Here is a 14356-nt window from a genome sequence, read left to right as displayed (position 1 = left end):
GCAGGCATTGTTTGCAAATAGCCATTTTTTGGCTTAGATCTTGCAAAAATTTGGGGCATTCCGTATTTGTGGACAGACATTGCAGTTGGGTTGCAGGTTGTCCAAGAAATTGGGGCTTTTGCAATTACACTGCAATTTTGCAGTGAAATTTGGGGATTTTGTAGGCAGAGTGAAATTTGTGCAACATTTGGGGCTTTCAGACCATTTGCCCTCTTTTGTATGCAATCTCCCACAAGAAATTGAGGCTTTTGCATTTGAGTTGCAATTTTGCAGGTAAAAGAGCATTGTGGAAGTTTGCAAATAGTTTTGGACTCAGTACGAGTAAAATTGCAGACTTTTGCCACTTTTTGCAGATTTTTGGGCATTGAGTAAAGCTTTGTGGTGCATTTCGAGCCTTTGACAGGTTGTGATAGTATTTGTCACTTTGGGCATATTTTTCTTTGCAGATTTTACTTGTGCATTTCATATCCCAGGAAGGGATTTCACTTGGTCAGTTTGCTATATTTTTTGAGATTATCTGGTGCAAAGGGCTTATAACAACTCAAATGAGGTGTTCGGGGTTCTCACACAGGAGGATAAGTTGGATGGCACCAACTACTCCTTGTGAAGTTTCATGGTTCACAATATCTTGGTTGGCAGACATCTTTGGGATTATGTCAATGGAGATGAAGAAAGACTAGATACAACGCCTATACCTGTCACTCCTACTGCTGGAAGCAGGAGAAGAGGTACAAATATAGCACAGGTGATTGGAGCAGCCGCTCTAGGAGCTCCCACAGGAGTGCATAAAAGATGGGACTCTAGAGATGCACAAGCTCTTTTAGTAATTTCTCTTTCTGTCAAGAGGTTCATTATACCTCATATTCGGTCATGCAAGACATCTATGGCAGCTTGGGAGATACTTGAAAGTATGTTTGCAGCAAGAAATGATGCCAGGGTTTCCTTTATGAAGCGAGAACTTTCTCATACATGGAAGAGGGAAATTCCATGAATTCTCACCTCACAAAGCTTCAGGACCTCAGGGAACAATTGCCAAATATTGATGAAGTCATTATGGATTCAGAGATGATCACCACCACTCTGAACTCTCTTCCTGAGTCCTATCTCGGTTTCCACACCTCGCTGAATCTGTCATTGAGGGGGGGCAGCAATCCTCTCTCCTTCCACGAGCTGGTAGGACTTCTGTTGTAGGAGGAACAAACACGCAGAAATACGGCAACCCGGGCTGGCAAGCATGCTATGCTCTCCAAGTTCAAACCCAAGGGTAAAGGGCAGCATAAGCCACATGCCAATCAGCCCACACATCAGCATAAAGCTGATTCTGGACAACCTTCTTATAAGGCACAGGGTGATACAAATAAGCAGAAAAAGAAGGGCATCTATCATTATTGCAAGAAGCCAGGTCATTATATTGGAGAGTGCAAGAAACGCATAGCCAAAGAGAAGAAAAGGGATTCCGGTATGGTTGTGTCAGATGCATCAGTTCCACATTCTCATGATGGAGGAGATGTTGCAGCCAACTTGGTTGAAGAGCACTATGCCTTTCTGTCTTGCACTTCCGATTTTGCAGTGGGTAGTTCAGATACTACAGCCACTAATGATGATGATCTATATGCTTTCTTAACTTGCAGTTACGATCCTTCAAATAATGAATGCTCTTTTAGTGTTGATGAGACACTACATACTTGGTATTTTGATAGTGGTGCTTCAAAGCACATCACATCCAAGAAAAGTCTGTTTGTGACTCTGCATTCTTCACCCACCAAGAAGAAGGTAACTTGTGCAAATAATTCTTCTTATTCAGTGTGTGGAGTGGGAGACATTATTCTCACATCCACTGATGGCACAAATTTCAGAATTTCAGATGTACTCTTTGTGCCAGGCATTAAGAAGAATTTGCTTTCAGTGTCCTCCCTCAATAGAGGAGGATTTAAGGTTGTTTTTTATGATGACAAGTGTGCAGTCAGAGACAAAGAAAATGACTATGCTTTGATGTTTTATGGCACTTTGTATCGGGGTCTTTTTCAGCTTGATCTATATGAAAAAAGATCCCATCTTGCATTATCAGTTAGCACTCCCACTGCTGCGATGCAGAATGCGGAGTTATGGCATGCCAGGTATGGGCACATGAGCTATGGCAGCTTAATGACACTTCAGAGGCATGATATGGTTGATGCATTACCTCCTTTGGAGTCGCCTCCTCATCATGCATGTGAAGGTTGCATTCTTGGCAAAATGCATAGGCTTCCCTTCAAAAAGGATGGTGCAGTAAAAGCTACAAGGAAATTACAGCTTATTCACAGTGATGTCTGCGGTCCCATGAGGACACCTGCTTTTGGGGGTTATCTCTATTTTGTTACATTCATAGATGACTTTACCAACTACACTTGGGTCTATGGTCTCAAGGCAAAATCAGAAGTGTTTATGCATTTCAAACACTTTGTGGCTATGGTTGAGAATGAGACAGGACTCAAGGTGCAGACACTTCACACAGATCGAGGAGGGGAGTATATGTCTCATGCATTTGAGACATTTCTAAGGCATTATGGATCAGCTTACAATGAGGCTTACACCTCAACAGAATGGCAAAGCTGAACGGAAGAATCGCACCGCCATGGAAATGGATAGATGCATGCTTACAAGTAAGAAGTTGCCTCACAGGTTTTGGCTGGAAGGCCTCATGTGTCCCAACTATATTTTAAATCGGGCTCCTACAAAGGCTTTGAAGACAATCACTCCCTATGAGGCATGGCATGGGAGAAAGCCTTTAGTGGACCATTTGAGAGTTTTTGGTTGTGTTGCATATGCCCACGTGCCTGTGGAGTTCAGACACAAGTTGTCAAATAAGGCACTCAAATGCATTTTTGTGGGATATAGTTCACAAAGCAAAGGCTATCGTCTCTACAATCCTGCTACACGCAAGATTTTTGTTAGTAGAGATGTTATATTCTCTGAAAATTCTGCACATACACATGCTGAATTTCAGATTTCGGCCTCTTCAGATGATGTGTTTGAGGAGATGCTTCCTATAGCATTTAGTTCCCCCGCTGAAACTCAGAATTTACAGCAACCTCCGCCAGCTCCACAAGTACAGATTCAGCCCCCAGCTGAATTGGTACAACCTCAGGGTGTGGATGAAGTTGTCAGGCAAGAAATTCAAGAGATACACACAGCCAAAACAGTCCCGCATTGGTTGCTTCAGACTCTCAGGGAGAGTAGGCTTGAAGCTCTATTGCCTGGCAGAACTCGTAGTGCAGTAAGGCACATGGAGGGAGCTCATTCAGTTGAATCAGCTTATGCAAGTACTCTTCTTGATGAGGAGCCTGAGACATTTGAAGAAGCAAAGGATAATGTGCATTGGATGAATGCCATGCACGATGAATTGCAGTCCATTCATAAAAATCAGACTTGGGATGTCATGGATTTGCCACGAGGTAAGAATGCCATAGGTACATGTTGGGTTTTCAAAGTCAAAAGAAAGCTAGATGGGTCCATTGATCGGTACAAGGCAAGGCTGGTTGAAAAAGGATATGCTCAGAAAAAGGGCATAGATTATGAGGAGACTTTTGCTCCTACATTCAGAATGACCACCATCAAGTCAGTTATAGCCATGGCTGCAAATTTTGAATGGAATGTTCATTAGTTGGACATTAAAACAGCTTTCCTTAATGGAGACTTGTTGGAAGAGGTTTATGTCAAACAACCTCCGGGCTTTGAAATTTCAGGAAATGCACACCAGGTATGCAAGCTGAATAAATCTTTGTATGGGCTGAAACAAGCCCCACGTGCATGGTATGCAAAAATTGATGCCTTTCTAACCAACAAGGGGCTGCACAATAGTCCAATTGAGAGCACCCTCTACATCAAGAAGGATGGGGGGGATATTTTGGTCATCATTCTTTATGTAGATGACATGCTGCTCACTGGATCAAATGAGGAAGTAATTTCAGATTTCAAAGTCCAATTAAAAGCTACATTTGATATGTCATACTTGGGGATCCAAGTTATTCATGAGAAACGTGGCATTGTTATGTCTCAGTCCAAGTATGTTCAAAAGCTCTTGGACAGATTCAACATGCATGATTGCAAGCCTATGTCCACTCCCATGGAGCCAGGGCTGAAGCTTACAATGCATGATGCGGGTGAATCAATTGATGTCACACTCTATAGCCAGGCTGTTGGATGCCTCATTTATCTGTGCAATACAAGACCTGATATTCAGTTTTCAATTTCTCAGGTAAGCAGGTATATGCACAGCCTAAAGATTATGCATTGACAGGCTATAAAACGCATCTTCCGTTACTTGTAAGGTACGAAGTCTTTTGGTTTGATGTTTCCCAGGGGGGTGACTTGCAGATGCATGCTTACAGTGACTCAGATTGGGCTGGAGACTATGATACTAGGCAGTCCACCAGTGGGAATTGTTTCATGCTTGCATTTCTTGGTTGAGCAAGAAACAGTCTACAGTGGCTACCTCCTCGTGTGAAGCTGAGTACAGGGCATGTTTCACAGTGACAGTTGAATGTGTTTGGCTGCGTCGTTTGTTTGCTGATCTTCATCTTTCATTGGAGGGTCCTTCTCCGATTCTCAGTGATAGTCAGAGTGCTATAGCAGTGGCAAAGAATCATGTGTTTCATGCTCGCACAAAGCACATTGATTTCACTATCACTATGTCAGAGAGAAGTTGCATGCAGGAGAGATCATTATGATCTATGTGTCAACACATGACAATGTTGCAGACATCTTCACCAAAGCACTTCCACGTGACAAGTTTGAGGCATTTCGCAGTGCCCTGAACTTATCTCCTTTTGGTGATTGATCATTTCCTTGTACATGACATTGACACTGCAGGGGGGTGTTAGAATTATTATTATATTCTAGCAGTGACCAATGTAATGTAATAAGTAGGTTAGGGGCACTTTTCCCTCTTTTTAGAGGTTTTTCCCCCTAACCACAGCTAGTGAAGGATAAGGTTTTGTCACTTAGACAAAACCTATCCCACTTCTTGTACTACTCACTTCATCTATTGCAAGCACAACGTTCAGCTCTCTAGCTTTCTCTCTTTTTCTAACAGAAACTTTTGGTGATATATGTTGGAGATAAGGACTGAGACAAAGGCTGCATGGCTAGCCCTCTGCATCCCTACTGGGTTTGTAGGAGGGTTACCTAGTGAAGAGCACGAGTGCTCTCTTACAATAACAGCTCAGCCATGTTATAGAGGGCTTGGAGCAGCCTCGGACAGAAAATCCCAGGAGGTAGGTCGAGAAACCAGCCGATGATAGAACAAAGAACCTTGCCACAAATTAGGTGAACACAAACCTCCAAGTTTCACCAACTAAAGTCGCCAAGGCTCTCATCTGCTAGCTATGCAAGCTGCCACGTGCCCACAAGCTTACTCCTTGTTATTTCACTAACCCAAAGACACTACTAACCTATGACCCTACCAAGATTTGGCCTTCCTAACAGAAACCTAAGATAAGTCCTGCAAATGTTGATAAAATGTATCTGTTTGTTTTATATGGGGCTTGATCTGATGAAGTTACATGAGCATTTCTTCAAAGATTTTATAGGAGAAAAATCCAGTTATTCTCTGTTTTAATTTAAGGGAGTCTTATTTGGCAGAAGGCACTTGTGTTTATGCTGTATAGAACATATGGTGTTTGTAGGTCTACATCTTTTATAAATCTAGTCAACACAAAAATTATGTGCAAGTGCTGTGCAAGTTTGAGATCTTTTGTAGTTTTTCTCTTGCCCATTTCATTTGTGACAACTCTAGAAGCGAAACACGTGGGTGTTCCTTTATTGTAGTCTTTTGTCATGGCTTTCTGCTAAAGGCCTAGAATGAAACGATACTACGGATAGAATCGCTTGTTTTCACTGACATACTAACAGCTTGTGCCAATTGAATTCATGATGACCAATTACTTGTTTTGGCTGACACATATTGGCAGGTTGTGCCTGGTGAAGTGACTTTGGTGACGGGGGTACCTAGTTCTGGAAAGAGCGAATGGATCGATGCTCTCATGTGTAATTTGGTTCAGTTAAAAGGTTGGACCTTTGGGCTTTGCTCAATGGAGAACAAGGTTGTTATCTCTCTTGGGTTCCCCTTGTCATTTGATGTATATTGATTTGGATTATATAAGATGCTCCTTTTATTGATTGCTTTTGTGTCATAGGTGCGTGAGCATGCACGGAAACTACTTGAGAAGTATTTGAAGAAGCCATTTTTTGATGCGGTGTATGTACCTCTTGCTTTTAAAGCATTTGTATATGTTTGCATTAAGATTAAAAAGTGTAAGAGAGATCTGCCATTGTTCTTTCATTTGTTATACAAAAAATATAACTGGATAATCTTATGACGGTATATATAATACCATGCCTGCCCAGTATGCAATGCATTGCTCTTCTATTGTTTCAGTGTTATAGTACTTGGATAACTTTATGACATGCACGTGTGGTGCTATTTGCGATTGTGTGTGAAAATTTTGTAGCTTTATATTATAGAAGCACTATCCCAAAAACGGGATGTGGAACATCACGAGAAGATCTCAGTATAAGACAGATACATATCATGATCTATGTACTTAGTTTGCAAGCAATCATAGAAAGATTGCTGTAGAGAGTGCCTAAAGAAAGAAAAAAGTGAAAAGGTTGGATCACCAAAGACATTATGATTTCGATCCTTCCATAGAGTCCAGAGTGCCCAATAGCGAACCCAAACAAAAAACACACATGCACAAGCCACATACCCACACACACATGCACATACCCAGGCAAGGATGCACATAACCCAATGCAAGATTGTAGACATAGAAGCAAACTGAATGTGGAGGCATTACAGTTACCATAGTTTTCCTTCCATTTCCATGTGCATAGCAGCTCCAAGTGAATTTGCTTCAAGCTCTAGGAGAAACTAATAGGACATGCTTTATGGCAAGTGGTTGCTGTTGAATTGCAGAACAGCAAAGTGAATCCCACCCCTTGGACATTCTATTGGCAAAGAGTACCAACTTTCAAATTGTGAAGCTGATGAAGTTGATGCCACATGGGTAGGGCCACCACTATATTGTTTTCTGCATTCTTTTAATGCACAAGCTTTGGTTTTTGAAGAAATCTTAAAGTCTGAGAACTCGGGACTCACCTCCCTATGACATCAAAGTATGTAGGTGTAAAATTCTTGGCCTGCCTCTGGAAAGCACTATGCAGATGATGCAACTTTTCACTGACTTTCACAAGGATGGACATTATCCACTATCATAATATATAGGTGATTCAAGGGGGGTACACTGAGACACGTGGGTATCCAACTTGAGAGATGGAACCAGAAAGAGAACAAAAGCCATCGAAAACCGAAGGGTCTATGAGATTGAAGAGAACCAAATACAATAAAACTAAAGGGTGGAGCCCACCTAAGTGGCCTCAATGGGAGAATTAGGCCCTGCAGATGGGCATCTACTTCAAAGAATCCGCCAGCTGGTCTATGTCCACCAGTGTGGAAATCATCCTGAGATTCAAAAGCACATGAGCACCAATCATCCTTAGAAGCTCATAGTGGTCTCCACCACTATAGACATGTTAGAACTTGAGAATACCTGTAAGCACCAGAGACCTGGTGATGAAAGTTAGAACACACTAGTACTAAGGAGTTGAGCCCATGGAGAGGATGGGAGCTGCGGTGTGTTATAACTGTGGCGGTCCTTTGTATTTTGTCCGACAAACTAAGCCCACCGCGCAGCTGAGAATGGATATGAGGGTCTCGACAGATAGAGGCTTCAGTGGTTATTGGTGCTGCAGCTTCAGCGGTTATTGGTGCTTCAGAGGAAACATGGAACTGCCCGATTAGAATCCTCAAAGAGTGGGGGAGGTGGGGAGTGTGTAGCGTGATATCCATAAGCAATGATATGTAAAGAAGCCGAGCTTTAGAGGCAGCTCACTAGGGGCTAACCAGGTCCTTTATGTGTGTAGCTATATGAGATACTCTCGAATGACTTGGTTAGCCTTGTGGTAGCGAGAAGAACAGAGGAGGGCCTCAAGGCTATACAAAAAGGGGGGCAAAGTATCCATGTGATAATGGACAACCGTGTTTGATCTCCTCTATGCACCCAGTTTGAGGTACCCTTGTGATAGATGAGTGGAATAGAGGGAGCCTCAAGGCTATATTGAAAGGGGGGAAATCTGTCCATGTGGAGCGCGAGGCTGTCAAACCATCTACATGTACGGGCGTGGGCATACTAACACCTTTGATTGCCCTCAGCTGCTAATGTCATGGGTGTGTATAAGGCCAGCCATGGTAACCTGTCTCTGTCTGATTTCAATTTGAACCAAGATCCCTGGCTTAGTGGAGGTATGGGATCACGTAGAATGGCTTGTGAAGATGGAGTGGAGGGACCTCTGGTGTGGAATTGACTTCTTACTGCATATCATTTGTGCCAATAAGAGAATCGGGAACCTGTCCACTCGAGCCCAATCCACCTCTGGTAGATCAGGGCCCTAGCATGGATTGCCATACATGCTTGCTGGGCCAACCAAAGAATCAAAGAAAGAGACTTGGTCTGGGGATCTTGGAAGTGAGAGTAAAAGCAATGCTGCTCAAGCCTAGCGAACGCGGCGTAACCCCTGCTTGATGGGCGTGTGTGTTTATAAACCCTCTGTCTCCATGCTTTGGCCTGCTCAATGGCACCTTGGAGTGTGAAGATGTAATCTAGAGTCGCATGATCACTGCTTGTCTATTAGCTCTGATTCCTTGGAGCTCTGCAAGTTGGCTAACTTGTGTATCGAGTGTTGGGGCAATAGATCTTGGACATGACTTGCCCAATCATAATGGACCTATAGTTTTTCGGGCTGATGGGGTCCATTATCTTGTGAATGGGAGTGACGGCACGGAACATCCAGGTATGGGGAATACCGTTGTAGACTGCTTCGTTGGAAAGATTTGCCAATATCGGGGCCATTGTACTTCGTCCATATGCAATGTATTCAGCAGTACATAGTCCCTCGTGATCTTTTGCCAAGATCGGGGCCATTGTCCTTAGTCCATATGCAATGTATTCAGTATGTAGTCCCTCGCGATCTTTTGCTCGGTGTTATGTAACTTTAGAGAGATACATGGCAATGTCTTTGCGGGGGTGTACAGAGCATATGATATCAGTCTGTAAGAAAGCCATGGAACATCACTATTGAGGAACTAGACGTTCATCTGTCCACCTAGGCGTCGGGACTTGGATTCCTTTGTATGCTTTCTGGGGGAGCCTTTATTATTATGCCCACCCCTCACAAAACCTCTAGTTGTTTCCGTTTCCTCAAAAAAAGCACCTTCTATTCCTGGCTTACTGCCAATGGCGATTTGATTGAAGCAAATGCTCATCAATGGCAGCTAACAATTTGGTGGAAATGCATAAATAGTCTTGACACTTGTGCAGAATTTAAACACCTAAAAGCTTCTTAATCACTCCAAGGAAACATAGCCATATGAGCCTTTCCACTTGACTTATATAAAAATGTTGATGTTGCATTATGCTTGGCATGGGATAACTCCTAGGACCTTTTGTGTAAGTTACGTTCTCATGCTTAGATGCTGAAGCTCTTTGAGATGAGCTTCCACCTGAACACAGCCTTTTTTTGGCATTGTGGAGCTAGGACTTCTTCATTACTAGTGAGCATGGCATTATTTTCCATTGTTTGCTGGTAACATGGTTCGCCAATATCTTAGAGGTTGCTGTAGAGGCTAGCAGGACTATTAATTTTATATTTTTTATTATGTGCTCGTCTTGCTAGAGTTTCTTGTGTTGTATCCTTTGAATCTAATAAGAACGAATGATGTCCAGGGCTAAAAGAGTCAAGGATATATAAAATTTATGTTTTTCCTATAGTGTCGAAAAGAGGTAAGGATCTTTATTTGTACATTGTGTGACAGTCTTTGAATGTAACTTCTGTGCTCCCAATGATTCTCTGTGATATTGCCTTTAAAATTGATTCTTGGAAGAGCCAAATTATACAAGGACTTGGGGTTTGAAAACTTCAGGTAGCTAACTCTAAGATAGGCTGATGTGTGTAGATATGCAGAGTCATTACCCAGGATCAGCCAAAAAGAGCTAGAGGCAGGAAAACGATGGCTGAACGATAATTTTTACCTGATCAGGTGAATTTCTGCTTCAAATATATATAAAATTTCCCCTTGACTGTTGTAATGTTTTAATATGATCTGTTTTATAAAAAACGTGGATGATAGAAAAAGTATGATTCTAGATGTGAAGATGATCAGCTTCCGTCAGTGGATTGGGTGCTGAAGCTTGCAAGGATAGCGGTGACGAGACATGGAATACATGGATTAGTTATTGACCCTTATAATGAATTAGACCATCAGCGCCCCTCTTACCGGTATGAAAATTCCTCTCTTAAGATTGAAGAGGTATACAGCCTCCATTAGAGGATTAGAAATGTGATTTGCGCTGCAAACATTGTGGTGTTAAAGAATTAACTGTATCTAAGCTGAATGATGATCTCCAATTGTGAAATTTCTTAGGACAGAGACAGAGTATGTAAGCCAAATGCTGACGAAGATAAAGCGCTTCGCACAGCATCACCAATGCCACGTTTGGTTTGTCGCTCATCCAAGGCAGGTATAAAGAATGGTTTGGTTGTTTATTCTAAACAGGAACTTTGAATTACCCATAGTTTTGCAGTTATGCTACATTTCATGTGTCTATAAGTGGATTTACAGATGCAAAGGTGGCAAGGAGAACCACCAGATCTCTATGATATCAGTGGGAGTGCTCATTTTATAAACAAGTGTGATAATGGACTTGTTATTCATTGGAACAGAGATACTCAGAGAGGTCCTCTTGATCAAGTACAGGTTTGTTTTCTGTGAAGCATATGATTGAATCCTTATTGTATAAATGTTAAGTCTATCTATATTTTTACTTTATGGTAGGCAACGGGGAGGAGCTCATTTAAATAATAATTGTACATTTTAAAGTCAGTCACCTTAGATGAGGAATCTTCTAAATTGTGACAGTGCTGTAATTTCTCAAAGGTTTTGGTGAAAAAGGTTCGCAACAAAACTGCTGGGACACTGGGGGAAGCTTTTCTCACCTACGATAGGTATGTTGGCTTCGTATTATAGAGTTGCAAGTCGGCATTGATATACGGGTTTTAACTATTTGTAATCTGCTGTAGGGTCACTGGCGAATACAAGGACTCCAAGGATCGAATTTAAGGAAAGGTGCAGCATTTGCAATCAGGGTTGGTCAGGATGGATTTCATACTGATGCTTCCATACCATGCTGTGATGGTTATTTGACTACCCTGCAGTAAATATGAGAATGTTTTCCAAATGCTGCCTATTCTGTGTTCCCCCCCCTGCCCCTTTTCCCCCTTTTGGGATACGACTTGTGATTGCAATCATGCAAACGAATGCTTATGCCCAACTACTCCGTTCACCATTTGATACACTTGGAGTTTCTTCTTGTTCATCCTCCTGAGAAGTTACCACATTTCTTGCAAAATTTCTCCCCAGAAAAAGATCCATTTATAGTGTGCTTGCAAAATTTTATAGAGAAAGCTACCCCATTTCTACTACAGTGGGGGAAGAAGTTTCGTCTTATGTTTCGTTTCCTATGGACCTATCATTTCATGCATGATGCATCCAACTGTACCCTTCTTCCCCTCGTTAGACTCCTAGGGAGCTACAATGTCTGAGTGCATTGTTGGTTACATTTGTTAATTCCAGGTGGAGTGAGCGGTGGCAGAGGTAGAACAGGTGCCGTTTTTTACAACTTTTGTCTAGACAGCCATCCGAAGGGAAATACATCCCGTGTTTTTCTTGGGAAATCCGTTCAAGAATCTTCATTATATATGCACTCTGTAGTCTTGCTTAGGGAACAGATGCTTCCATCTAGCAATACCAGTGTGGAACTGAATATCGGCATATTCACTGACATCAGCCATCAGTTGAATGACTATACTCTCCTGGTGTTGTTGGAACTTGAACAAGTAGCATGTCCTCTAATTATTACCCATGCTTCACATTTATGATACATAATTCATTCACACTTACGTAACTCTCTCTTCTGTTCTGGTTCTTCTTCAATTTATACATACTGGAGTCCTTTGGAAGGTTTCTAAGTGGCTGATGTTGCAACCATTGCAATTGCACATCTTGGTAATAGACATAGTGTATGAAGACTTTGCGCAAGTGGATGCTCCTGTCTATGGGCATGTGGATGTGAGATCATATGTTTATACTATGGTCTACACCCATCTTCCAGGCCGATGACGTTGGTGGGGATGTCATAATAGCTAGGCCCTACTGTGTGTGAGGAGTTATATTTTTTGACCTTCACTATGAGATTGTCAAAACAGCACTATTTGTTTTTCTATTAAGGGTTGAGTTTGGGCATGTTCCTGGATTCATTAGATGTGTGTATGAGCTCCACAATATGTGACTATTTCCTTGACATACTTAATGCTGGACTTGATCCTTCTCTTGTACATGTTTAAGAACAGGAATCTTCAACTTTGTATTGGACGTCTTCTTTCATGCTCGACCATCATCTTTGAAAGCGAAGTGCTCCTCTGCAGTAGATCCCATAAGGTGCATATGCAGCCCTCTCTAGGTATGCCCTCATCCCATCCAGTCTTAGTGGGGATTGGCTGGAGGGGGGGAGACAGCAGAGGCAAGATGCAGGCAGCAAAGGCACGAATGCAGTAGAGCAAAGAGAGAGTGGCAGGGGTGTAATGCAGGGAGGGAGCGCAAAGGCAGCAAGGCTTGATGGAGGGAAGAATTGCAGATGGAGCAAAGGCTCCTTGGAGCAGCAGAGGCGTGATGAGCAGGAGAGGAAGGGCAGCAAGGCTGGAGCGCAGTGAGCAGCAGAGAAAAGGCATGAAGGCTCACGCAATGGAGCAGAAAGGCTTCTTGCTCAAAGTAGAGGTGTTATCACACCTTTGAAAAAGAACTGTTGATGAAACTAGGAAGTGCAGGAAAGAAACTCTTGTGTCATGGAGTTCCTATCATATCCTATCATGTGTTGTATATTATGTCTGGGGCCTGACTAGGACGGGATCTGGAATCACGCCTCTGAGATCTACTATGGATGTCCACTTCTCCTGTTTGTAGGATGCACCTATGGGTGGCATGAGGTGGCCTGACTAGAAAGAACAAAAGAATGAAAGTCCATTAATGGGACAGCAAATGCATCCGTTGAGGGAGGGCACAAAGCAGCTCCCAAGGAAGCATATAAAGCGACTCCTTGGGAGGATACGAGTTATTACAAGGTACCTACGTTGTAGTCTAAAAACTAAGACAATAAATAGCCATACATCAGTTTAAGACTGATTGATTTAAACTCCTCGATCAGGGCTCCTGTCCTCACAATATGTTGCCCATCTTCCTTCCTAGCAGCCTTGACTTTGGCTAACTCCATTGTCTTTTGACTTGGTTGAGCCCGTGTGAGTTCTTCTGCTATCCATATCTTTGTCCCTTTCAGCGTCTGTTCTTGGGGGCCAATGCTGGGCTGATCAATCCTCCCCTCCCCCCGGCCCCGCGGGCCCAGCTGAAGAGGAGAGTAAGATCACATCGTTTGCATAGAGGAGAATTTGAATCAAGGAGCTAAAGAGAATTGAGATGAGCTTACCTTTCCTAGTGTCTCGATGAAAAGCTTAAGCTCGTTGATGTAGACGCCAAATAGAGTTGGTGATAAAGGACAATTGTGTTTGACCCCAATAGAGTTTATGTCGAGGCCAAATAGAGTTGTTGATAAAGGAAAACCATGTTTGACCCAATATTGCTCGAGATCTCCTTTGTCCACCTTGTATCCATCCAAATCTTGCCTAAGACCTTGTCATAAAATGCCATGCTTGCCCAAATAATGTCTTGACTATATTCCAAATCTTGCAGATGTTTGATGAGATGGGTTCTTGGCGTTGTATCGAAAGTCTTGCGAAAATCCACAAGGCAACTATAAACCCTTTGTCTCTGTGCTCTGGCCTCCTTAATGACATATCCAAGTGTGAGGATGCGGTCTAGAGTTGCATGATCAGTGTGGAAGCGTGCTTGTCCATCATCTCTAAGTCCTTAGCGCCTTGCAAACTGGCTAATCTGTGTGTTAAGCATTGAGGCATAGATCTTGGACTTGACATGCCCCATCATGGTCCTATAGTTTTTTGCGCTCAGGGGATTCTTGGCCCTTTTGTGAACGGTAATGATGATGTTAAGTGTCGAGGTGTGGGAAAATTGGTACTGACCTCTTCATTTAAAAGCGTTGCCAAGATCGGGGCAAAAGGGCTATACGGAAAGGGAGATAATTGTCCATATGAAGCGTTAGACTCTGAAACCATCTATGCGTATGTGCCCCTC

General features: G+C 42.6%; 1 protein-coding gene across 1 annotated transcript in view; it reads left to right on the top strand.

Moving 5' to 3' along the window:
* Positions 1-11729, top strand: part of LOC147898888 (primase-helicase Twinkle, chloroplastic/mitochondrial-like) — a 132372-nt gene extending 120643 nt beyond the window's left edge. The window contains exons 15-22 of the mRNA XM_087378907.1: positions 5952-6083; positions 6177-6238; positions 10055-10138; positions 10246-10377; positions 10523-10619; positions 10721-10855; positions 11036-11103; positions 11179-11729. Of these exons, the coding sequence (XP_087235033.1) occupies positions 5952-6083; positions 6177-6238; positions 10055-10138; positions 10246-10377; positions 10523-10619; positions 10721-10855; positions 11036-11103; positions 11179-11218 (750 nt within the window). The 3' untranslated portion in view covers positions 11219-11729. The remainder of the gene's footprint in view (positions 1-5951; positions 6084-6176; positions 6239-10054; positions 10139-10245; positions 10378-10522; positions 10620-10720; positions 10856-11035; positions 11104-11178) is intronic.
* The last annotated feature ends 2627 nt before the right edge of the window (positions 11730-14356 follow it).

This window comes from Dipteris shenzhenensis, chromosome 9, assembly GCF_047967505.1.
Source record: "Dipteris shenzhenensis isolate YYH24624 ecotype China chromosome 9, Dip_SZ_1.0, whole genome shotgun sequence".
NCBI lineage: Eukaryota > Viridiplantae > Streptophyta > Polypodiopsida > Gleicheniales > Dipteridaceae > Dipteris > Dipteris shenzhenensis.
The sequence above is the reverse complement of the archived record's forward strand: the minus strand, read 5'-3'. Positions and strand labels throughout refer to the sequence as shown.